The following is a 25922-nucleotide window of genomic DNA, read 5'->3' on the forward strand; positions in this document are numbered from 1 at the left end:
GTGGGGAAACCTGAACTCATTGGTGCAAAGGGAGCCTGGTTATAGAAGGATCCGTTATCACTTTCAGAGAGCTGGACTCCTCTCGTCTTACCTTTACCTGGGGGCCCCCTGCCAGGTTCTCCAGGTTGCAAAGTGCTCTAGTGGGCGGGTAGATGATGGCAAGAAGCAAAGAGGAAACACCCTGTTGGGCCAATATCCACAGATGGGAGGATATGAAGCAGCACGGAATAGAAATCACACTATGGGGCGAGGCTCGCTACCCCTGAACTATTCTGTACATGTGAGAGAGAAAATGGGAAACAATGCCATTAGAGAAGTACTGAGGGGAGAGACCATAAAAGGCCCTGTCACTTGAACAAGTTTGGATTTTACCATGAAGGTGCTGAAAAGTGGAGAATGGTATGAATGTACGTACTTTTAAAAAATTATGACCCTAATGCCTGTTTATGGATTAGATTTGGGAGGGAATAGAGGAGCCTGGAGCAGAAGAACCAGGGGCAGGGTTGGGAAAATGGCAGGTGGGGTGCCAGGTGTTGGATTGATCGAATGTGGGGGTAGCAGAGAGCTGGCAATCAGGGATGTGATCAGGTTTCTCCTGTTGTGTCTTGGCAGGTGATGTTCTATAAACAGAGGAGACGCAAAAACAGTTCTCTGTTACCTCTAGTCTCAGGGCCTAGAGCAAGGCTCAGAACAGGCCAAGGGAAAGGAAGAGTTGTAAACAGCAGAGACTCTTCTGGAGTCTCATGCTTCCTGCTTTTCCTCCACACACATAATTGAGGACCGCCACTACCTGGATTTGTGCTGCTGGACACTAATTCTAAAACTGTTTAATAAACTGCTATGATGTGTAAGGCAGGGTGCTCAGTGCTAGGTGCTGGGCAAGGCACACAAACCCTCCAGATCTTAGATTCCATTGAGCAGAGGTGGCATTTAGATTATTCCTAAAATCCCTCCCTATTCAAATACTGAATCTCTGTGACATTCTAATAAATCCCTTCTCAATCACTTGTCACCCTTACCAATAACAAAATTTGCCTGTCCCTTGCACTCATCACCGATAATATTTCTCCCCGCTAGCTACCTAAAGGTAAGAAAATGATCCTTACTTCAATCTCCCCTTGAAAGCAGAAGTATCAGAGGTTCTGGGTTCTCTAGAACCAACCTGATTCCAAACTGAACAAACCTGATTTCAACCAGAACTATCCTGATTTCAAACCAGGAACAAACAAAAAAAGAAAAACAAAAAAACTGATTTCAAATTTGTTTTTCAGGAAACACACAAGGACACCTGGATGGGTGGCTCAGCCATTGAGCATCTGCCTTTGGCTCAGGGCGTGATCCCTGGGGTCCCAGGATCAAGTCCCACATCGGGCTCCCTGCATGGAAACTGCTTCTCCCTCTGCCTATGTCTCTGCCTCTCTCTCTCTCTCTCTCTCTTTCTCTCTCCCTCTCTCTTTCTGTCTCTCATGAATAAATAAATAATTTTTTTAAAAAAAGAAGAAGAAAAAAGGAAAGAAAAGAAAAGACAAGACACTTGCCCCAGTTCAGGATCTGGGGGGAAGTGACGGAAGTGGGGGCAGCTAGAAAGCTTTCTTTATGCACCTTCTGGAATGCTCTGTGACCCATTGGATCTGCAAGGCCTCACCCAGCTGAAGGGTCTACGACATGCCTCACTCACCAGCTGTGCTTGTCAGGAAGTGATAACCGGCTCAGCTGTCCCTTCTGCCTCTAAGACCAAGACCTCGAGGCCTCTCCTCGGGAAGACGCACGTAGGGTCTGTCAAATATAAATGAGCTTACTTCTAAACAGCAGCACTAAAGCACCAGTGGACTAAGCCCCAGAGCAGTTTTTTCTCCTCCACAGCCTGGTCCTATACCTGAATGCTGCCCTGTTTATGGGGAAGGGAGACTGCCCAGAGACCTGGATGCAAACACCAGCTGGCTTGCCCAAGCCCCCTTCTCTGTCAGGAGCAGCAGCCGTGGAGAACTGTTAGCGAAAGCCTTCATTCTATTGAGAGAAACTTCAAAGGCCCCAAATGAGGGAAGAAGTATCACTGGAAAATGTTGAAATGACAAATAGCAATATTTCCACTGACAAAAGATGAAGATGAAACAAATGTTAGAACAGAAAACATGATTTTATTTTGCCATGCTCTCGCTGGAAAACTGTCATCAAAGTCTTTAACCGAAATGAAAAAGGTGTCGCTCTAACAAGCACACTAGAGCCAACTTAGATTTCTAGCAACGAAAGTCATCTTTGAAATAACAAAAGCTTACAAAGTAATGAAAAAATCTCAATGAAGAAAGTAAAGCGCGTGGTCACAGATAGCCTTGTGCGGCGCGTTTATTTGACAACGTTCAAGCTGGAAGGCACTGAGGGATCGTCTGGGCAAACCCTTTCTCTCTACAGAGGAGGAGACTCTGAACCCAAAGGACTCTAAATAACTTGCTCAAGGTCATATCACTAGTTAGTAACTTCTGAGTTGCTAGCAACTGCTTCCTCTCCATCCAGGGAGACAACCTCTGAAGTCTTCTCTCTGCAAATCCATCTTTACCAAGTTATTGAGGTGGCCCTGATCAGGGATGAAAGTGAAGGTCACCAGATGCTGGCACCTCGTATTGGCCTCCCTGTCTTTGATCTGCTCAGGGTCATGCTCGTTGTGCCCCATACGGGCCCAGACAGGCTCAGTATTGTGACTCAGTGGGTACTGAGGGAGAGAGGGCCGAGGAAGACAGACCTTCAGGGGTTCCCGCTGGCTCCCTGTCTCCCACCTTCCTGCTGCAGCGTGATGGGAAATCCAGAGCTGCTCCCTGGGGAATACACAAGAGCAAGAACTTTTTGGTAAAGAAATGCTTAAAATCTGCCCTGGGAGAGGAGGTTTTAATATGGACACTAGAGTCCAAGAGTAGAATTCCTCTGATTCTGAAATTTGAGAGAGGTAAGATAGGGAGCAGGAGAGTGGGGCTCGTGAGAACGGGGACAGCCACACCAGGCTTCTCTGCCTGTACACCCTCTGGTTCAGATGCTGGTTGACACACTAATGAGCACATGTGAGGCATCTCAATGAAGCACACTTTTTGAAGGGAAGCCTACTGAGGAAACAGACTTACCTAGACACATGTAACAGTAGAGATGATAGAAGCGAGTTGCCTACGCCAATAATCAAAATTATTTGTTAATGCTAGGAATGGAGAAACTTTACAAGGAACTTGGAAGACTATCATTGGTTTACTATAGAAAGAACAATGCTGATACTCAGAAGAGTTGATCTGGAGGAAACAAGTTAGACAAGAATGTTAAAAATTCCCATTAGTATTATTGGTTAATTCAAGAACTCATCACACACAACTCACGTGTGCGTGTGCACACACAGAGACTGAAATGGAAAAGAAATTATCAAAAGGCAAGAAAGTATGTATGTTTGTGAAACTTAAAACATAATTATCCAAAAAAGTCAAGAGAAGGACTAGGAGAAAACATTCAGGAAATCTCTCTGGCTTTAAGAATAAAAAACAGAAAAGTTGAGCTTTACGTGATCAATTCAGAAAGTTCCATACTAGATGCTCATGCACTCTAGGCGGGAAGATAGGAAAGGAAAAAAAATAATCCCATCAACTGTACCACAATTCATCAATTCTAAAATGATCTCAGCTCTAAAATGCATTATTATTTCATCTATTGCTAAGGAAATAAATGTTATGCCAATCACATTATGATGTAATACCTTATTTCACTTGAATTTTTATTTTATAAATATGTAAAGAATTCTTTTAGGTGTATTTAGATGTAGATTGTATTATATCTTCTACTTGTTCATATATAAAATTAAATATTTATAAAATAAATTACAAAATAACCTTGAAACCTGTTCAGAATCTGGCTCTTTAAATAGTTCCAGGGCTTAAAAGCACAGATGTTCATTTTTTTGGTCAGAGTATTGTTTATTATGCCATCAAGAACTTTGGCATGTGACCATTACCAAACATCACCAAACAACCAAACACAAGCAGACCGAGCACTAGCTAGCATCTTTAGGATTCTCTTCCAAACCGGTGACACCCTTTCTGCAAGATTTGATACGGGCAGGTGATGAGTAATCCTATAGCACAGCCTCTTCTACTTGCCCATTCTTAGGTTCTATAAATCATGGTCAGTCACTGCTTTGCAACAGAGTAGGGAATTTTTACCAATTCCACCAAACATAAGGATTTGCTTCTCTAAGGTCAAATTTCCCATCATTGCTCCACGTTAATAATTTTTGGTATTCACAGTAATTTTTTAGTGCCAAGTAATAATATAATTTTCAAAAATTAATGGAAACTCTACGCAACACATATAGCACCAACAATAACTTGAAGTGAAAAAAAATAAAAACGGTGACTAAGAACAGGTACAGAACGACAATGACATCGAGACACATCTTGCTTTTGGAAGTGTAAAGATGTACAAACGTGACTCTTAGTGTGAGGTACAGTGTAGTTTTTATTCATCTAGTTTTTGTTATTTGTTTTTTCTATGTGTATTGAAAGAGGCAAGTTTAAATATTATCTTCACTGTGAATTGTACCCTTCTCTGTATCAAATGAGAGCATTTCTTCCTTTCAACTCATTCCCTTAAAGTCTACTTTTTCTGATGTTAATAGCTTGACTCCTGCTGTCCTTTTGTTTAAGTTTGCCTGATATATCCTTGCTCATTTTATGTCACTCTATTTGAGATATGATCATTAAAAACCACATTTGGTTAAATACTGTTCCTTACTTTCAGTCTGAAAGATTTTTGTCTTCTGATAGGGAAGTTACATTTAGTTTGATTATTAAACCTAATAGTCTTATTTTCTTAGCTGACTGCATTTTTTATCATACTGTATTATATACCATGATTTCTCCATTCTTTTGTTAAATTTCTTTTTACTGTGAAATGTATCATGCGTACAACACGATGGATATACCAGTGGACATATTTAAAGATTAATAGTAAATTTAATAAACATCTAATATCTACTACCCGGCTTAAGAAACTGAGCATCATGAATAACTTCGAAGTTTCCTATTGACTTGACTTATCACATTCTTTCCCTGCCCTGAATTTAATAGTATCCTATATTTTGCATTAAGAACTCCTTTATTTTTTATGGCTTTACTACATGTATGTATCTTTTAACAGGATAATGATCAGTTTGCTTACTGTTTAACTTTGTGCAAAGGCAATTGACACTTGTTATTTTTGCTCTGCATTATGCCTTATGCTGATAGCTGTGATTAATTCATTTTCCCCAATATATGGTATTCCATACAAATTTGTACAGCCTCCGAAAGACACCAGTACATTATGATCTATATGAAAGGTGCTAACAATGTGAATAGTGCCCCAGAGCTAAGCAAGGTGATGACCCTGATTCCACTCTATGAATACAACATAGCTTATACATTTTAATATTTCAACATTTTTCCGAGGTTTTTTTTTTAACATCTTTTCTTACTATGAGGACTAATAATGCTATGAACATTATTTTACATACTTCTTGAACATTTAGTTTCTCTAGTAGCAAACTAGCAGTGGGATGCCTGGCATAGTGTATACAAATACATGCAACAGTGAACTGTTTTTCCCTTGTTAATCTGTCTTTTTGCTAAAGAGTCTCAGTGAAAACCTAAGATGGGTAGAGGTCAAGTTTTCCTGCTCTACAAAAGCACAAGATGGAGTGGACCACCATTGCTAACTTGGAAAATGGAAGAAGGAGGCAGCCAAGAAGTTGAGAAAGATCCTGGCGACCACTAACAAGGAAACAAGAACTTTATTTCTACAACCACGTGGAGCTCAATGCTCAACCACCAGTAACCTGAATGTCCCCGAAATGGATTCTTCCTCAGAGCCACAAAGGAGGCAGGCAGCCCTGCCAGTCCTCTGACGTGGACCTTGCAAGACTGGTGCAGACGAGCCAAGTCTACTGACCTACCAAAAACCCAAGACAACAAATCCACATTGCTCAAGACTCTGAGTCACTGGTCACCCATCAAGGCAGCAAAAGAAAACCAATAGAGTAGGCAACCTTCACTTGTAATAATTTTGTTGGTCCAAATGCTTTTAAATGACCACATCAATGTTACTTTAAATTAGTTTTTTTTTTTTTCTAGTCATGTTTATCTTTGATTGATGGAACAAAGCCATGAACTAACACATATCACTGCCCAATTAAGGCCAAAACAGGTCGGGTAGAAAGCAGACACTTGGTGATCTTCCAACCTTCATATTATAATAACTTCCTGTGGTTCATCTGTATGATTTTGCAAGAAGCCAGGACTCAGTACATCCTCGCTCCTTTGTCCTTGTTGTTCATTCTAGGATAACTAAGTGACAAAAGGGTCAATCCAAACAATGGATGATGAGTTGAGGGATGAAGATCCACCTCAAGTTCTGTGGAGAGAAAGAAGGAATCTAACACACAAAGAAACAACAAAGTCAGAAATGGAGAGTGAGCCCAAGACACTTGAGTCTACCGTCCTAGTTATTCCTCAGGTATTTTTCTAACCTTGATAGGAGAGAATAAATTACTTTCTTCTTAAGTTAGACAGAAATGTGTTTCTGTCATTTGCAAAAGAAAAGCATCAGTGCTGAATACTTTATTAGTTTCTTGTTGATGCTGTGACAAATTATTTAACAATCTTGAAGATCTAAAACATGAATTCATGATGTGAGAGCTCTGCTGGTCAGAAGTCCAAGGCAGGTCTCAGTGGGGCTAGAATCAGGTACCCACGGTACACTCCTCTCTGGAGGCTCTAGGGAATCCCCTTCCCTACCTTCTTCAGCCTATCCATCCGCATTCCTTGGCTCAGGACCCTCTCCTCCATCTTCCAAGGCCAACAACATTGCTCTGCCCTTCCTCCATGGTCACACATCCTTCTGACCCCTCATTTCTATTTTAATTTGCTTTCATTAATGATATTGAGCATCTTTTCCCATGTTTATTGATCTTTTCTGTTTTCTTCTTTGTGAAGTAGCTTCAAGTCTTTCCCCATTTTTCCATTGGCTTGTCATTTTCTTACGGACTTTACCATGAAAATATGAAAATATGTTTTGTATATTTAACATATTTAACCATAACATATTTAACCATTAATATGTTAAATTATAACATATAAATATGTTATTATTTAAAATATATAAACATATATATTTAAACATTATATGTTTATATAACATATAAATATGTTATTATTATTATTTAACATATAAATATGTTAAATTATAACATATTCATGGTTAAATATGTTAAACTCCCATCTCCTGGTTTAAGCCTACATTTTAATAATTTTTATCGTGTATTTTAAATGTATTTTGAAGCACATGTATCTTAATGTAGTTGATTTTGTCAATCGTTTGCCTTGTTTTGCTTTTCAGATATCCTTTAAGATCTCTTTCCCTGAAGTCATAAAATATTCTGCTATATTTTCTTGCAAAGTTTATAAAGTTTGGCTTTTGGATTTTGGTATTTAATCTCTCAATAATTAATTTTGTTTCCTTTTATGTAGGAAGTTGTTCCAGCACATTATATTGGGCTGTTATTTCCCTGTTGACCTCTAATGCCAGTTCTGTCCCATTTCCCATTTTCATATATGAATGAGTATGCTTCTTGGCTATTAATCTGTTGGTCTATCCCTGTGTAAACACTGCACTATATTATTAAAACCTTATAAAACTCTGAAACTTGATCTTTTTCTTTAGAAGTGTGCTGGGTATTTTTGGCCCTTTGCTCATTCGTATAAATTTTTAAGTATACTTGTTAAGGTCCACAGAAAACATTGCTGGAATTTGGATTCGAATTATGTTACATCTATAGGACAAGTAGGGGAAAACTGATGACCTTTCAACTCAAGGTCTCTCCATTCATGATATGAAATGTCTCCTTCTTTTGGCCATCTTTAATTACTTTTAATCGAATTTCTTAATTTTCTTTTTTTAAAAGAAGATTTTATTTATTTATTCATGAGAGACACACAGAGAAAGGCAAAGACATAGGCAGAGGGAGAAGCAGGCTCTCTATGGGGAGCCTGATGTTGGACTCGATCCCAGGACCCTGGGATCACGGCCTGAGCCAAAGGCAGATGCTCAACCACTGAGCCACCCAAGCACCCACCATTTCTTAATTTTCAACATAATAGTTTTGCTTATCTTAAGTTACTATTGCTGAGAACTTTTTTTTTAGTGTATAATTAACTATATTTTCTAACAATTGCTTTTTAGATGCACCAAAAATGCTATTGAGTTTTGTCTAATAATGATAGTCACCCATTACATGTTGGCTACTACTATGCCAGGCCATTGTTCCAACTTATTTATGTACCCATTAAGTCCTCTCAACAATTCTATGAAGTGGGTCCTGTTACATAATCACTTTTCATATTAGTTTCTTGAGTGTTATGCCTGGGATGTAGAATGGCCCTCTTAGGACCTATGCAGTTTTGAGACCCCATCTGGGCCAGGTTTCAGCTGTATAGAACAGCTGTGGTATGAAACATTTCTACTTCCTGAGCTACCCCCAGCCCAGAGATTTGAGACCACTGAACTCTGACCTGGACACAGTGTTTCTGATCCCCTTGGGGACAGAGGGATCTCAACCTGAACCCTAGTCTCCTTCATTTGGAAATCCAAGAGGTCTGAGTAAAGGTTGACAGGTCTCCTTAGCTCATTGTCATTGTACAGACCTCAGAGGGCTAACTGACAGGACTTCCCATGGCCTGGGACCTGCCCACCAGTTCCTCGGTTTGGTTTCATGGGTGCATACATGTGTCGAAATTTATCAAACTGTAACATGTTAAATATGTAAAGCTTATTCTGGATAAATTATACCACAATAAAGGTATAGATTTTTTAAAATTAGAAGTGGATATGAGATTAAAACTAAAAGATGCAAGCTTTCTAGTCCTGTGGCTTCACCTCTAATCAACAGCTGAGCCACCCAGGTGCTTCTACAAATCCTTTTTTAAGTCAAAAAATACCATAGGGAGGCCCATGCATAAGTACAATGTGCTGGAGCCACACGTGAGCATATGTGGTTAACTAGAGGGACACTGCTCCTGGCCGGTGCTTCACGTGAAGGTGTCTGGTGTGTGTGTATGGGGTGCTTCAGAAGGAAAGGGAATGGAGGAGACTATATGGCACTACATGGTTCCAAGCTCTGCCTCCTAGCTCAGGTCTGAAGGTTTATGGCAAGGCCATGTGAAGTTGTCTTCACGGGGGACAGTGTGAACCGTGGGACATGCAGGTGGTCTGTGTGACACTGACAGGGGAGAGGCCCCTCATCTCAGCCACCCAGGCTGCAGGGTTTGCTCTGTGCTGTTGACCTCTGGCTGTGGACACAGTGGGGCCAGGCTCTGGCCTCCGGCAGTGGAGGTGAGCAGAGCTTAGAGGTCACTGCAGGATGGGAAAGCACTCAGTGGGCTGCTTCCGAATCCTTGTCATGCTCCTCAGGGCACCCGCAAAAATGAGAACAGGCCGTCCTCTGATAGGTAGGTGAGGGCAGAATCGATGAGAACCAGGAGCTGCCCGAACCTTCTAGAACAGCCACAGCCTTCTCAGCCCCCAACTTCACACATTTGACGCCTCAGTTTTTGCAGGGGCCACGGAATATTTGGTAAGGACACTCACAAACTTCCCAGGGACACACGCTTTATTTTGACATTCAAATGACCACAGCAGTTCGGTCAAAAGGAATGTGCCCGAAGGCCAGGTGGGCAGGAGGGGGCGCCGTGGACAGCCGCCGTGCTTCCTCACGGGGAGCAGAACCTGCCGCAGAACAAAATGCTGTTGGTGTGGCGGTGTATGATGAAGAAGAGGAAAGGGTGGTCTGCACAGAACCTTGGCTCGGCTCTGCTGCACCGAGCATTCCTGACCACGGCCGTGGCCGCCGCCGCCTCCGTGCCCTCCTCATTCACCTCCACGAAGCACTTGTGTGCCACCTTGGACACCGGCACATTCTTCTTCGCTGACATTCCAGAAAAGTCCGCCTTGGCCTCCTCAAATGCATCAATCATGCCAACACTTCGAAGAAAAGACTCCAAGTCATAACTCTCCTCCAGCTTCAACCGGGGAAGGAAAACTTGAACTTTGTTCTTAGTCATGTTTTCTGGATCTGTCCAGGCTCTGAACTTCTCGTACGTAAGTGCTTTTTCCACCTGACGTAAGAAGGAGCCAAATCTTAAAACGTAGAAACAACAGCCTGGCACCCACCACCCCCCTGACAGGCAACAAGATGAGTCCTGGTCCAAGACAATGTACAGAGACTTTCCTCTTGTACACATACCAAGCTTTTCCCTCAAATTCTCATCTTTCTCCCTGCTTTATGGCTATATGAAGAAAATAACCAAAAAACACCTGAGACAGGGGAGTTGTGGGGTTTTTTTTTTTGTTGTTTGTGTGTTTTATTTTTTATCTGTACCAATCTCATTTCAAGTGTCTTTTAGTTTGGCAAGTTCTCATAACCAAGTGATTGTATGTGTGTGATGCACGTCAGCGTGAATTAGAGAGTGTTTGACAAAAGAGACAGAGAATGGCTCAGAACTCTGATGGGCCAGAGTGGGAAGACCAGGGACCATCTGAACAGGAAGGAAGACTCAGCTTCTGGGGAGGCGAGAGCAGAAACAGAGAGTTCAACAACACTGTGGCTTCTGCCATTCTTGTTGGTCTTCGGCCTGCCCTGGCATTCGCTTCAAAACCTCCAAGACCCGTCACTCACTCTGTTTGGCCACAGTTAAGAAAAAAAGGAAGAAGGGGCTTCCACCCCTCTCGCCTTTCTCTTCACCACCTGGAGTCCAGGCAGATGCTCCTCTATAGTGATGGTTGCTTGGGTGTTAGCTCGAATTCCCAGACCCTCCTAATTTTCTTCTAAAGCAGCTGTGACAGATCTCACCCTCGACTCATGCCAAGAGCTTTCTTGATTCCAAAGAGAAACCAGGGCAATTGCGCAGGCCCCACCCTCGTCATCCTGTGCGTTTGTGTGCTGGTGCCGGCTTGTATCTCTGGCAGGAGTCAACTGTTAGACCCTCAGTAGCCTAAACTCAGCCAGATGGGAGGATTTACACCAAGGGAACCAGATGCAACATTATATATGAAGCCTTTCCCATCCCCAGAGAGCCAAGATAATAAGCACACTACTGGTCAGGACCTCCCTACAAATTTATTTCCTCCCACTGTGAACTCGTTCCTTTTCTTTCATGGGATAAGAGCCCCCTCCTCCTGTCTAAAGAAAATTCTTCAGCTGTACTTGAGCCTCTTGCTACTCAAAGTGTGGTCCCTGACCAGCAGCATCTACATCACCTGGAATCTTGTTAGAAACGCAGAATCTCAGACCATCGCCCCCCCGCCAGCCCCAAATCAAAAACTGCATTTTAATAAGACACCCAGGAGTTTCCTATGCACATTCATGTTTGAGAAACACTGCCCAGGGATGCCTGGGTGGCTCAGTGGTTGAGCATCTGCCTTTGGCTTGGGGTGTGATCCCGGAGTCCTGGGATGGAGTGTTGCATCAGGTTTCTGGCAGGGGAGCCTGCTTCTCCCTCTGCCTATGTCTCTGCCACCCTCTCTGTGCTCTCATGAATGAATAAATAAAATCTTTAAAAAAAAAAAAAGAAAGAAAGAAAAGAAACAGTGCCCAGATTAATCCCTGTCCATGCCTAGTACTTTACTTCAATAATTATTGGGACCTCAACTAGCCCCTCCCTTCAGAAAGAAGCATAGCATTCTTAGAATTTTTGAAGTCTCTCTTCTCAGCTTCATCAGAATGTGACCTCGCCCAATTCCACTCCTGGATACATACTCAACAGAAATGCAAACAGATGTTCACCAAGACATGAGATGCTGTTCATTCAATACTCCTAAAAACCCTCAACTGGAATTCCTCAAATGCCATCTGATGGACGAACATTAAAAAATGGGCTCAAGCTGTCTCCGCAGATGCTCAGACTCCCTGGCAAGGGCTTACCTCGGCGAGATCGGTGTTGTCATCTGGCAGCAGAATGACCATGCTCAGCTCCTCCCCCGCGTAGGGCAGCTCCAGGATCTGAGTGTGCACGTCATCCACATACCCCATTTTAAATTTAGCCTGCTTAAACATCATCTGCACCGTCTTTCTCTCCTAATGAAAATACGAAACTAAAATCAGATTGCTGGAAAATGAGCACAGCTTACTAAAGATAAGATCTATCTAATCTGCAGAACCCCCAGGTACAGAGAATTACTATTTCTGCACATTATGCTGATAGATGCAAAATCTTCATTCTTACATATTAGTATCGAATACAACATGCTATTGTCCCAGCAGATCAACCATTACCAAGTGAGAGAGAATAAAATTGAATAGAGAGACACAAAACCCTACATTACTTCCAGAAGAAGTTGCGTTTTTCTTTTCTGAAAAGATGCATTAGAGAAACACTCCTAGCAACCTTATAGTTAAACTTTATTTATCCAAGTTAAGGGGAGAATTAACTAAAAATCAGGTTTCGTGGTTGAAGGATGTGGTTAGAAAAGATGTATAGGCCACAGAGACTTATATTTTTATTGCTCAATTATATGATTGGCCTTATGGCTTTGGTTTTCTTGGAGAGGGGACCTTGACGAGATTTGTTGTGTCCACCATTTCTAAAGCTTGCATCAAATGCATTCTAGACTTTTAAATCTGCATGCAATATCCTATCATCAAGTTGATGCAAGTGAAATTTCAAGCTAATTGCTACTGACGCCAATTATTAACATACTTGACAGTGAAGGGACAAAAGTGTTTTTAAAGTTAGGCTTTAAGTCTAGAGATCTGATGTCCAGTATGATGACTACAGTTACTAATACTTGTAGTGAATATGGAAATTTGCTAAGAGAGTAGATTTCAGGTGCTCTCATCACAAAAATAATACGGTAACCATGTAAGGAAAGTGTATGTTAATTGGCTTGACCACAACAGTTATTTCATTATATGTTTTACATCAAATCATCATCTCACTCACCTTATATACAATTTTTATTTTTAAAAAATTCTAAAAATAAAGACAAAGTTAGCCTGAACATCTGTTAACACTTTTTTTTTCTTGTGTTCAGAATTGTATGGCTGTGAATTATAAGTGAATATATAGGCATAGTTGTCACTGATATTGCAAGAAGGTATCTACGTCAATATAGTGATATTTCAGGACAAACGTAATGCCAAGGGTTAGAGGACATTTTCTTTCGATCTAAATAATAGGCCCAAAGACAGACGAATCAGTTTACAAAGGATGTGAACACAAAACTGTCAATATAAAAATGATTTTACCTTTTCTCTTCCCCTCTCCAACAAAAAATATACAGGGGGTATGAAATTCATTCAGAAATATAGTATGAAATCAATTATTTTTCCTATTCGCCCACAATCTTTCCCAGCATATCACATTAAGGGAGTAACAGTGCATCCAACAAATACTTCCCTACCTGGTTGATTTTAAAGGGCATTCCCCTTGTGTTCTTTCTGTCAAACTGTTCATGCCATTTCCCTTTGAAATAGATGGCATTCACGAGAACCAGCTTAGTCAGTGCATCAACCGTCCCAGCACCCAGGATCTCTGAAATCTTCCCTGCAAAGAATATGAGAGAAGTTTATCGCTATTTGGGGGGAGAAGGGAGGGGAATAAACATTCTCTTCTGACAATGCTCCTGACATATGAAGCTTGGCTTGGCTGATAGCCAGGCTGGAATCCTGCCCTCCTGGCTGTCTGAGGAAAGGGCGATGGGATGTAGTGCTGCGCCCACACATGACATGTACTGCTTGTCCCTAAACAGCGATCTCGAAGCAGGCAGGTCAGCTATCATTTTGCCCTCAATTTATTGATCTAGAAATTCAGGTCAAGGCATTTGCCTGACATTTTGCCAAGGTCACATAGGTGGCAAATGGCTGAGCCGAGACAATAGCCCAAGAGTCTTGCTTCTAATTATATGGTTGCCAACCTTGATGCCGCTACTGACATTGTAAGCCAGGTACTTCTTTGTTGTGGGAAGTGTCCTGGGCATTGTAGGATGTTCCACCAGTAGCATTTCCCCAGTTGTGACAACCAAAATGTCTTCAGCCATTGGCAAACGTCACCTGGGGGCTGACTCTGGTTGAGAAAATTGCTCTATGCTAAGCTTCAAATCTCACTTAGGCGAGGAGAAGCTTCTGAAGGATGAAAGAATACAGACCCGTAAATGGATGAAAGCAGCCCTCCTGAAGGCAGTGAATGGGGGGACGGGATTAAGGGGTGCAATAAAGGGGCCCGAATTAAGTTATCCAATGAGACCAGGGACAAGGTGATGCCCAATGTCCCCTATGGCGCTGATATCTTGGGGAAACACAATGGTAGTCAATCTGATGAAGAGGAAGTGAGTAATGTAGGGAGGGAGTGTGATGTATGTAGAAGTTTCTGGCATCCCCAAGTGAAGTGCTAGCAGTGCTGGATCAACGGGAAAGCGAGAGACCACTGCACATATAACATAGGAGGACGTGAGAGGCTGTACCCTTCCCACGATCATTATTTGATTGGCGTTCAGTACAATCGTGGGTTCAGCTGCTGCCTGACATGAAGTGGGTGCACCATAAAGACAGAGTGGATACGGGGCGCCTGGGTGGCTCAGTGGTTGAGCGTCTGCCTTTGGCTCAGGTCAGGATCCCAGGATCCCAGGGTCCTGGGATCGAGTCCCACATTGGGCTCCCCACAGGGAGCCTGCTTCTCCCTCTGCCTGTGTCTCTGCCTCTCTCTCTCTCTCTGTCTCTCATGAATAAATACATAAAATCTTTAAAAGAAAAAAAAAAAGAACGGATGTACTAATGCAGGCTAGGTGAGCACATGAAGAAATAAGTGATTTAACACCCCCCCCCCATACATACACTTCTAGAAGTTTCTAGCTTGTGTCAGGTACTCCGAGTGCTTTAAAGCATGCCCTTCCCCTGTGAACTCTAGCCAAGCACTGGCAGAAGGATTCCTGCTAAGACAGAGGGTGGTCTGGGCAGGGGAGGCTGCAGGTTCCTCATGAGCTGCCCTTCCAGAATCTGGACCAAAAGCAGAGAAGCTCTTGCCCTGAAAGCAAATTCCACCACAGTCACGTGACAACGGGAGGACAGCCCCATAGACAAGACTAGCCTGTCCTCGTCACCACAGGGGGGTGACGTGAAATGTGGCCCCATCTCAGCCTCAACCTAACCCGAACATCATCCTGCCCTCAGGGCACGACGAGGGCTTTCCCCTCCTCACCAAGAAGGCTGACAGGGACCATCAGCAAAGGAACCATCAGTCAGGGAGAAAAAGTGAATCCATATGGTGCTGATGAGTCTATTTCCCTAGCTACAACGACGAAAGGTTGAGTATAGACGGTGCCCCCAGCAGATCCCTGTTTCTTTCTCAAAAGCTTGCTAGAACGGGGTTGGTGTCAGTCCCAACCTCTGAGCCAGCCCAGTTCATCCACCCCAAACAGGAAGCACTTCTCAGGCAGTTTCCAGCACAATCCAGAAGGGGAGAGGGTCTGAGATTCTCACTCGGTTGATGTAGCTTTTGGAAATGACCACTCCGTGACCTCATAAACCTGAGAAAAATACCCAAGCCGCATGGCTGGTGGGCCTCTCTCACCTTCCGTCTTCTCTGTCACCCAGTGGTTTATGTGCTCCCGGCATTCTTCGGTGTCTTTGGCGAACGACAGCTCCTCCAGCTCCGCCTGGTAGAACTTCTGGCAGGATTCCCTGTAGGCCTACGAACACGAGTACAGGTCTGTCCTGCTCAGCCCAGGTCCCACGTCAACAAACTTGTCACCATGCTCCCCCTCAAGCACGACCTCTGAGTGGGGCATCCTGCGCTGTTAGCGATTGGCAAAAATGTGCAGACCGCGGAGGCCGTGGCTGACCCCCTGCCTGGGGCCCGACACCAGGGAGGACACATGACATTGGCCCCCAGCTGGTTCACAGGCCACTGGGAGAAACGACAGAGGTCCGCACATAGTTCCAAAGGCTTCGAGAACGCAGATGGTGGTGGGCATGCATGGAACAGCCCAATGGTCCTGTCCAATGCTTCTGCTCCATGCTGACTTCCTGTTTGATGTTCTGTCTGCCAGGCACTCTAACTTCCTTTTACCTGTTTCTGTATCACCAACACCAACCACAGTGTCTGAATTTGTGAACGATGGAGAATACTCCATAGTGGAAACAGATCCTCCAGGAGTGGACTGGATAGGCCTAGATCACACCCGGGGGCGCCAGGGCTGAGGGGTGGATTAGGGGAAACAGTGGCAGGGGATGAGCTCTGAAATGCAAGTTCAAGTCAGGAAGGGCCTACACCCAATGAGCGAAAACCCAAAGATAACTCACCTCACAAAAACTTGGTTTCAGATATAATGTGCCTGGCAATTGGCTCCCATCCTCCGCCCATCTCCTGTCCTCAAATATTTTAGCTTCTACAGAAGAAAGAAAATGTGGAGAGAAAGAGAAGCCAAGCAACTGACAAAAAGGGGAGGTGAGTCCCTGTGTCCCCAAGATCCCCCAATTACAATACTCAAAGAGGAGGATGACGTTCAAAAATGAACATCAATTAAGCAGAAGATTCCTGGGATCATTAGTGCTTGTTCTAGAAGACCCAGAACATTCTCCAATGCTACTTAAGCCCTAAACAGGTGACCTCTACAGCAGCCAGGACAGGGATGTATTTGAATCGGACAGAGGCATCCTTAGAACTGCCGGCCAGGAAGATGGCAGGGTTTGCCCAGATGACTCCATTGATCTGAAGTCGCCGCGCTCTGCAGAGTATGCAACATAATTTTTTGGCCCTCACTTATTGCGTGATGGCAGGCTTTTACTGTACTGGGGAGCTTGGGAATGATAGGCTTCAGTAAATAGGAAGTGCACAGACTTAAAGCCTCACTTTTATGAACCAATTTTAATTAAAAAGACTCTTATGTCACTAGTATGGAAGAACCTGGCTGGACTGGAGAGATCCATCAGGAAAGAATTTAATGGTGTAGAAGATACAGTGAGAGTGGACTGGACCCAGGCAGTGGTGGCGGTGATTCGAAGAGGGGACACATTTAAGAGGCCTTGAGAGACTGGCCCTGCAGGAACCACCCAACAGCCAGAGGTGAGACTGGGGACAGCTGTATACACACAGGGGACGATGTGGTCTCTGCGGCATAGGGGGTCAAGGGGCAGGGAGGCAGGTCCGGGTGCAGGAGGATGCACATATTGAGGTTGACATTTGGGAAGAATCTCTCAAAAACAACTTTTAAAAAGACTAGAGGCAATCATAAAATTCAAAATTACAGGAGATTACAATTCTGGGCACATTTAAGGCACCAGAATTATACTTTATCTCTGTTCTTCTGCAGTGTCTATCTTTTTTTGCCTTTTTTTTTTTTTTTTTTTGACATCAATATGTGAGTACAACTTACTGGAAGAAAATCACATGTTTCCTCTCCGAAGAGTCTGTTGGCGGTTCTGAGCAAGTACTGAGTGCCGGATTTGTTAACCTCCGCGAGGAGCGACCGGAAACCTTGGTGAATGTCTCCGTCTCTGCTCAAACAAAGCGCCTGGTAACAGACAAGGACGGGGCCTTGTAACATTGCCATTGCCATCTTGCTCCCACAAAGAACCAACCCCTGCGCTGAAGATCACAACGGCTCCCCCATCTTGAAGGGGGTTTGGTTTAACTCTCCCACAGCACTTCTCCACTTGGGCGCTGTTGCATTTGGGGTCAGATACTTCATTGCGGGGGCTATTCTCCGTGTTTTAAGAGATTGTGAGCATTTCTAGCCTCTAACCACTAGATGTCAGGAGGACCTCTCAGCTAGGACAACCAAGCTGTCCCGTCAGTGGCAGATGTCCCCTGGAAGACAAAATCGTGCCAGGGTGCAAACCACCCGCCCTGGCAGATTGACCCACTTAGAAAGGCGGGTGTGATGACTCAGGAGTGAGACACAACAGAACAAATAGGTAGCTGGAATGAATCTGGCATGACCCAGGGAAGACAAGAATGAGCAGAAATCAACAGACTACGTCAGGAGCAATTTCAGATGTTCTGCAGACCACCCTGTGACTTCCATGTCAAGTCAGAGTGGAAGTTAAGGTTGTTCCTCTGTCTCCCAATGGCCCTCGTCCAAGGCCTCCCTCCTCCAGGCAGCTGGAAGAAACCACCCGCCCGTCCCCCCCCCCCCCCCACAGCTGCCATCCCCAGGGGCACTTCCAGAAGGTGCCCACATACCCCTGCTATCAATGGGGAAGTCCTGGGCACTGGCCATGTTCTGGGACTGTCCGAGAAACTTAAGCTAACAAAAAGGTTAGAGATTACTTCCCTAAAGTGTTTGCCACTACTGCCTTTGTAGCTCAGGTCCTGGGGACCCGTTTCAGCTCAATCAGATTACACGTTCCTTCTCAATGATTTCAGAGACATAAGTCCACACTGTGGTGCTTTCTTCTTGTGCTTATGCCTAATCATACCCTAGAAAGAACCCATGTAACAGAAAGTTCGTTCAAACAGCTACATCTCAATTGGGTATTTGACGTTAGCAAAAATCTAAAATGTAACAAAGGTGAAATTTTCAGACTTCCCGTGGGACAGAATTATAGCTCACCTGACTTACCAAAGTCACCACTTTGCTATCACATATTGATGCTCGGATCTAGTAGCAAAAGTGACATAATGACTCGTTTGGTCAAGGTCCTGTAGGTGGGCTGTCAAGGTAGGCTGCAGGTTCTGAAACAATTCCCATTTCTGCTTCCAGCTGCTCTTTTTCCCTCACCAGGGTGCCTCCTGCCACCCACCAGCCACCTGCCAGCCGCCCTGGCTTCCATCAGCTGCTGTCACGTATGAAATGACCAGCTCTGCGAAAGAACCGAAAAAAGCGACCCATTGTTCTTCCTCTGCGACAGGCACACATACCTGGGACATCTGGGCAGCGGTGTTTCCTTTGGCCCCCATGAAGACCATGGCCAGGGCAGAGGAGATGCTCAGAGGGGAGCAGAACACATTTCGCGAGCTGTCCTCTCTACCCAACATTTTTAATAAGTTGATGGCAAAACTGCCATTTGCTTCATAGAGATCATCCATCAGGGAAGGTCTGTATCAGAAGGACAACACGGAAGCACATCAGCCAAGCCCACCGTTGTGTCATCTGGCCAACAGCACCCCTGTCAGTGGTCAGTGGCATGGCCAGAAGAATAACCACACCCCCACAGCCAGCCACGTTCAACCTCCCAAACCTTTGTTATCTGGCACAGCATTAGAGGCCTTGCAGATATGATTCACTGAATCAAGGACTTGAGACAGGGAGATTTCCTCCAGTATCCAGGTGGGCTCAGCGTAATTCCTGGGTCCTCCTAAGAGGAAGGCAGGAGGCTCAGAGCCAGAGAAGGAGATGCGACAAGAGAAGCAAAGGTCAGAATGACACGAGGCCATGGATCAAGGAATGCAGGCAGGACACAGACTCTGCCCCTGCAACTGTATCTCCTTAGGCCTTGGGTGAGGCAGGGGTCTCCTGGATGTCTCAGGGGCAGGAGAGCAAAGAGGAGCTCAGTGGGTGCAAGAGGACAGGGAGACAACTGTTTCAACCAGGGTTGACTGGTTCCTTGAAAGCTTCTTCTTAAGGCTTTTTTTTTAAAGAGGAGATAGAAGATGTCTCTGATTTAGGAAGAAAAAAAAAAGGGTGATGTCAAACCAACCAACCAAAGAAAAAAAAAAAGTATAAGGTTGGAGTCTAAATATAGATTCTACAACAGACCCAACCAGTGCAAATTCAGGTTTAAAAGAAATGATGTAACATATCAACCAAGGGGTGCTTGAGTGGGTCGGGAGGTTAAACAGCCAACTCTTGGTTTCAGCTCAGGTCATAATCTCAGGGTCCTGAGATCAAGCCCCGCCCCCCGCCCTGTGTCAGGCTCCATTCAGCAGGGACTTGGCTTGAAGATCCTCTCCCTTTCACTATGCCCCTCCTCCTGCTCACACTCTCTCTCCAAAATGAATAAATGGATAAATCCATCCATCTATCAATCAATCAATACAACATCAACCAAGAGAATAGTGGCAAAGCTTGCACAGTGGTATGCTATACTTCACAGGTCACTTCTTAGAGGACAACAGTGGAAGTTCCTCACTGTCCTCCTCTCTGGAAGCCTCTCCAGAACCTTCAGCTGCTCAGCTTGAACCCGAGGGCTGCAGGTGTGGGAACGCTGATGTGTCTGCAGTGGCCAAGTCCCATGAGGGAGCAGTGTCCAGCCTGCCTGCAGGCCACCTCTGGCCGCACATTTCCTCGCCTGGCATTGGAGGACTTTCAGAAAAGGAACAGCTAGGAGCCCGAGGGAGACGCAAACTGCACAGCATGGGGCCCAGCACAGGTGGCACCAAAGGGATCCGAAGGAGGAGAGAATTAGGTAAAGCAGAGGTGATAGACACAACTCTGGAGTTGATCCTACCTGAGCCTAAACTTAGGCGGCTGCGTGTGAGTGCTGTGTGTGTGTGTGTGTGTGTGTGTGTGTGTGTGGTCCTGCCTGAACAGGCGAAGGAGTGTACTGGAAATTCACACCAATGCCAACTGTACATTTTAACTGCTCCTAATGGCAAATGCCTTCTTCTGGTTCCTTCCATCTTTCCTCTTCCTTCATTGCATTTCCACGTGGGCAGGTGCTGGTCAGTAGCAGGGTATTTCCCATCAGCGTCTGCCCCATCCATCAGCGATGACACACTGGCACACACTTATCCCGAGGGTGCCTCGGGGGTGTGTCCAGGTCACACCCATAAAGAGGCAGGAGCTGGAACAGGATAACCCTATGACTCTCTTTCCTCGTGATGCCCCATTACTTTGTGATGACCCAATCTCATGTGCACATTAAGCTTTCGAGAGGGCTGGGCTTGAAACAAAGAGGAATTTGCCCGATATAAATCTAAAAAGGGATGAATTTCAACATGATATGAAACAACACCTCTGGGTACCCGTGTCACCATCCCACTGCATCATAAGAACACAATATTGTGGAAAGGTCTGATTTCCAGCCTATAGGGAGCCACAAAAACATAGATGGGTGGTTTCAAGCCATCCCTGTGCTCTGTAACTGGATCATTTATAAAGTCCTAAGGAAGCCCACAGAGAAGTGAAATAAATTCTCTTTAAAAAAGCTCAGGAGAAGGCGAGGGGTGAGCTGGCTTTCAGGGGCTGGGCAAGAGCTTCTGGGAGGTGAGGAAGGGGGAGGTGACGTTAAGGCCACGGCGATGGGATTGGCGGGAGAAAGAAGGTGGCAGGAGGTGCAGGGCAGGCGATGTGGGGTGGGGGCGCTGGCTCTCTGTGGTCGCGTGACACAGGGTGGCTGGAGACAAGAAGCCTGACCTTGAGCTACGGTCCGGAAAGCCAGGTATGGTTTTTAAACAAATGTTTTTCTATGAGTACACTGGATTTTAGAAACTCGGTGGCTCACCACTGAGCCTGGAAAAAGGCTGGGGAAGCTGCTGGCTGCCTACTGCCATGGAGCAGCGGCTGCGGGACAGGGAGGAAGCACGAGCAGGACAGGGTGGAGGGTGGCACTGCCCGGGCCGGGTGACCCATCACATGAGGGGCACGTGAGGGACACGGAACAGGAGTCAAGGATGACACTGAGGCTGGCCAAAAACAAGACAACAGGCCCCAGGTGGAGTTGCTTATGCTCAGCCAAAGATCCGGAGTCTTGACTTCATTAGTTTCGGCTCTCCCCGAAATGGGATCTTAAACCTGTGAATCAGGAGCCGCTTAGTGAGGTCCCCTGCTGACAGTCCCCTGCCATCCCCTAATGGGAGATAACTGCAATAACCAACCCTCTGTTTTGCCAGGATAACTTCCTTAGTCCCTCTCCCCTTCTGCTTAGAAGTCTTCGATTCTGGACAGCTCCTCGGATCCTCCCACTGCCAGACCAGACGGGATGCTGCCCCATTCGAACTAATCTGCGCTCAAGTGAACTCAACTCTTCAATATGCCTCAGTTTATCTTTTAGCAGACTCCTAGCTAATCGACACTTTGGGCCGGCCATGAACCATTGGAGGTTTATCTGAGGAGCCACATGGAATGAGGAAGGTGATACATTCCATCTGAGATGTGTAGACCATGCAGAGCCCCTCGGTACCTAGGAACCTGTGAGGGAGACAGGGAGGGGTGCTGCTGAATCCAGGCCGGTTCCTGAGGCCCGGAGAAGTCCCAGAGCAAGAGATCCGGGCCATTAGCACCAGGTTGCCAGAGATCCTAGGCAAATGGGATGAACCTACAAGGTACAGAGAGGCCTACAGGGGAAACCCACCTAGGTTGCTGTTGTTGTTGTTTTAAGATTATTTATTTATTCATGAGACACACACACAGAGAGAGAGAGAGAGAGAGAGAGAGAGGCAGAGACACAGACAGAGGGAGAGGCAGGCTCCCTGCGGGATGGGGTCCCAGGCCCTGGGGACCACGACCTGACCCAAAGGCAGATGCTCAACTGCTGAGCCCCCAGGTGCCCGACTCGCCTAGTTTTTAAGAATTTCCAGTATTTGCAGGTAGGAAGAGGAAGAAGATAAGGGCCAAGGATGAGGGGTGCCCCTGGGGACGGGGAAGGCGTGTGCCAGGGGCCAGGGCAGCGGGAGGGCGCGGGTGGGGGGGCGGGAAGGCAGCACAGGCGGCGGCGGCGGCTGCGCCCCAAGGCCTCACCCCGAGCGGGAGCGGGAGCCGGGGAGTCCCTTCAACTGATTCTGGGGCCGCAGACCAGGCGCAAGCAGGCAACGGAGCGGGTCCTCGAGGAGAGGCGGCCACTGGAGGCCAGGTGAGGGCAAGACTCCGGAAGAGACAACCGGGCCAAGGAAGGAAGGAGGGAAGCGCGGCGGGAGGGAGGGAGCGGCCTCCTCGGGGCGCGGCGCGGACGGGCACCTGCCGGGCGGGCTCGGGGGGGGCTCCCCGGTCGGGGGCGCCTCTGCCTTCCCGCGGGCTCCGTGTCCGCCCCCCCCCCTCGGTGCCTCCGCCGGCCCCGCGGGCACGGCCCCCCCGCCCCCCCCGCCCGGGGACCCCGGGGACGCGCGCCTCCGCCCGGTACCTGCGGCTCCGGCTCCCGCGGCGGCTGCTCCCCGAGCTCGCTGCGCGCTGGCGGCCGCCCCGACCTGGGCCGGGCTTCCGGGGCGGACTCAGCCGTCGGGGTGCGGCCGCCCGCGGCCGGGGGCGGGGGGGGGGGGGAGGAGGGGCAGCGCCTCCCCGCGGTCGCCTGGGTCCCGGGCCGCGCGCTCCGTGTTCGGGGCAGGAGCCCAGAGCGGGTGCACGGGCGGCCCCGGGGCTCCGCGGTGTAGCGCCGCCTGCGCCCCGCGCCTGGACCTGGGGACCCGGGGTCGAGTCCCGCGTCGGGCTCCCTGCGGGGAGCCTGCTTCTCCCTCCGCCTGGGTCTCTGCCTCTCTCTCTCTCTCTCTCTGTGTCTCTCATGAATAAATAAATAAAACCTTAAAAAAAAAAAAAAAAAAAGCGACCCTCCACTCTGGAAATTTACCAAAAGCAAGGCCAGAGGGTAAAGGTTCTTAGGGCCCGTGGCTTCCAAACTGCTTTGGTAGGACTTCAGTGCAGCGTCCCGAGCATGCATCTCTGGCATCCGTATTCAGACTTAGATGTGCAAATAGGCTAAGTACTACTATAAAGCTACGAACACTTCAAATAAGAAAAACATTTATTAGAAATACACATTTTTAAGTACTCAAAAAGTTATTTCAAGATCTAATGAAATCCACGAGATCCAATATGTGTCTTAACCTTAATTTAACGCTTTGAAATACAGTAACTTAAAGACCAGTTTTGTTTTGTTTTCTTTTTTTAAGATTTTATTTATTTATTCATTCATGAGAGAGAGAGAGAGGCAGAGACACAGGCGGAGGGAGAAGCAGGCCCCATGCAGGGAGCCCGACGTGGGACCCGATCCGGGGACCCCAGGATCACATACACACACACACACTGAGCCAAAGGCAGACGCTCAACCACTGAGCCACCCAGGCCTTGTCCCAAGACCAGGTTTTTTGTTTGTTTGTTTGTTTTTGTTTTTTTTTATAATAAATTTATTTTTTATTGGTGTTCAATTTACCAACATACAGAATAACACCCAGTGCTCATCCTGTCAAGTGCCCCCCTCAGTGCCCGTCACCCATTAAACCCCCCCCCCTCCTCCCCTTCCACCACCCCTAGTTCGTTTCCCAGAGTTAGGAGTCTTTATGTTCTGTCTCCCTTTCTGATATTTCCCACACATTTCTTCTCCCTTCCCTTATATTCCCTTTCACTATTATTTATATTCCCCAAATGAATGAGAACATACACTGTTTGTCCTTCTCCGATTGACCTACTTCACTCAGCATAATACCCTCCAGTTCCATCCACATTGAAGCAAATGGTAGGTATTTGTCATTTCTAATAGCTGAGTAATATTCCATTGTATACATAAACCACATCTTCTTTATCCACTCATCTTTCGATGGACACCGAGGGGCCTTACAGTTTGGCTATTGTGGCCATTGCTGCTATAAACATCGGGGTGCAGGTGTCCCTGCGTTTCATTGCATCTGAATCTTTGGGGTAAATCCCCAACAGTGCAATTTCTTCAGAGAGTTAGAACAAATTATTTTAAGATTTGTGTGGAATCAGAAAAGACCCCGAATAGTCAGGGGAATTTTAAAAAAGAAAACCATATCTGGGGGCATCACTGCCAGACTTCAGGTTGTACTACAAAGCTGTGGTCATCAAGACAGTGTGGTACTGGCACAAAAACAGACACATAGATCAGTGGAACAGAAGAGAGAATCCAGAAGTGGACCCTGAACTTTATGGTCAACTAATATTCGATAAAGGAGGAAAGACTATCCATTGGAAGAAAGACAGTCTCTACAATAAATCGTGCTGGGAAAATTGGACATCCACGTGCAGAAGAATGAAACTAGACCACTCCCTTGCACCAGACACAAAGATAAACTCAAATGGATGAAAGATCTAAATGTGAGACAAGATTCCATCAAAATCCTAGAGGAGAACACAGGCAACACCCTTTTTGAACTCAGCCACAGTAACTTCTTGCAAGATACATCCACAAAGGCAAAAGAAACAAAAGCAAAAATGAACTATTGGGACTTCATCAAGATAAGAAGCTTTTGCACAGCAAAGGATACAGTCAACAAAACTCAAAGACAACCTACAGAATGAGAGAAGATATTGGCAAATCACATATCAGATAAAGGGCTAGTTTCCAAGATCTATAAAGAACTTCTTAAACTCAACAGCAAAGAAACAAACAATCCAATCATGAAATGGGCAAAAGACATGAGGAGAAACCTCACAGAGGAAGACATAGACATGGCCAACACGCACATGAGAAGATGCTCTGCATCACTTGCCATCAGGGAAATACAAATCAAAACCCAATGAGATCCCACCTCACACCAGTGAGAATGGGGCAAATTAACAAGGCAGGAAACAACAAATGTTGGAGAGGATGCGGAGAAAAGGGAACCCTCATACACTGTTGGTGGGAATGTGAACTGGTGCAGCCACTCTGGAAAACTGTGTGGAGGTTCCTCAAAGAGTTAAAAATAGACCTGCCCTACGACCCAAGACCAGGTTTTAAGTTCAGTCTATTTCTAAACTTGGATTGGTTGCTGTCAGAGAGAAACGCTTCTCAGGAAATGGGTTGATTAAAATGGGATAAAGTCATCATCATTGGTTCTGCTGACTAAACCTTGACATTTGATTTGCATTCACATACTAACTATGCAAAGATGTCTGGTTGAAATCTCAGTATTAAAAATCTATTTATCCTCCTGAAAATCATTGGCTTTGCAAACTCATGTTTTCTGACTTGTATTTTCAATATTTGAACAGTGAGAAGCCCACCAAATCTTCTCTGTTTGGAAGACTTTCATGAAGTTTAGAAAATTATATTTGCAAGT

The 25922-nt window shown here is 45.8% G+C and overlaps 1 protein-coding gene across 2 annotated transcripts; it reads right to left on the reverse strand.

Moving 5' to 3' along the window:
* Positions 1–9649: 9649 nt before the first annotated feature.
* On the reverse strand, positions 9650–23164 carry SERPINB8 (serpin family B member 8). 2 transcript variants are annotated; one of them, XM_077888118.1, is made up of 7 exons: positions 23051–23164; positions 18912–19089; positions 17425–17562; positions 15621–15738; positions 13456–13598; positions 11978–12130; positions 9650–10172 (listed from the first exon to the last, which is right to left on the reverse strand). In XM_077888118.1, exons 2-7 carry the CDS (start codon positions 19077–19079, stop codon positions 9768–9770), a joined length of 1125 nt encoding a protein of 374 aa, XP_077744244.1. In that variant the 5' UTR covers positions 19080–19089; positions 23051–23164; the 3' UTR covers positions 9650–9767. The 2 variants fall into 2 exon arrangements, with proteins under 2 accessions (XP_077744244.1, XP_077744306.1); XM_077888180.1 differs by lacking the exon at positions 23051–23164 and adding an exon at positions 19232–19255.
* Positions 23165–25922: the final 2758 nt, after the last annotated feature.

Source organism: Canis aureus, chromosome 1 (genome assembly GCF_053574225.1).
Source record: "Canis aureus isolate CA01 chromosome 1, VMU_Caureus_v.1.0, whole genome shotgun sequence".
In the NCBI taxonomy this organism is placed as follows: Eukaryota; Metazoa; Chordata; class Mammalia; order Carnivora; family Canidae; genus Canis; species Canis aureus.

What these genes read in the sequence shown, in the direction of transcription:
- SERPINB8 (XM_077888118.1), bottom strand. Translation starts at nt 19,079, where the DNA reads ATGGATGATCTCTATGAAGCAAATGGCAGTTTTGCCATCAACTTATTA. An exon ending in CCGCTGCCCAGATGTCCCAG is followed by an intron (nt 17,563 to 18,911) that starts GTATGTGTGCCT and finishes GTCTGTTACCAG; the next exon opens with GCGCTTTGTTTGAGCAGAGA. An exon ending in TGCCCTTTAAAATCAACCAG is followed by an intron (nt 12,131 to 13,455) that starts GTAGGGAAGTAT and finishes TATTTTCATTAG; the next exon opens with GAGAGAAAGACGGTGCAGAT.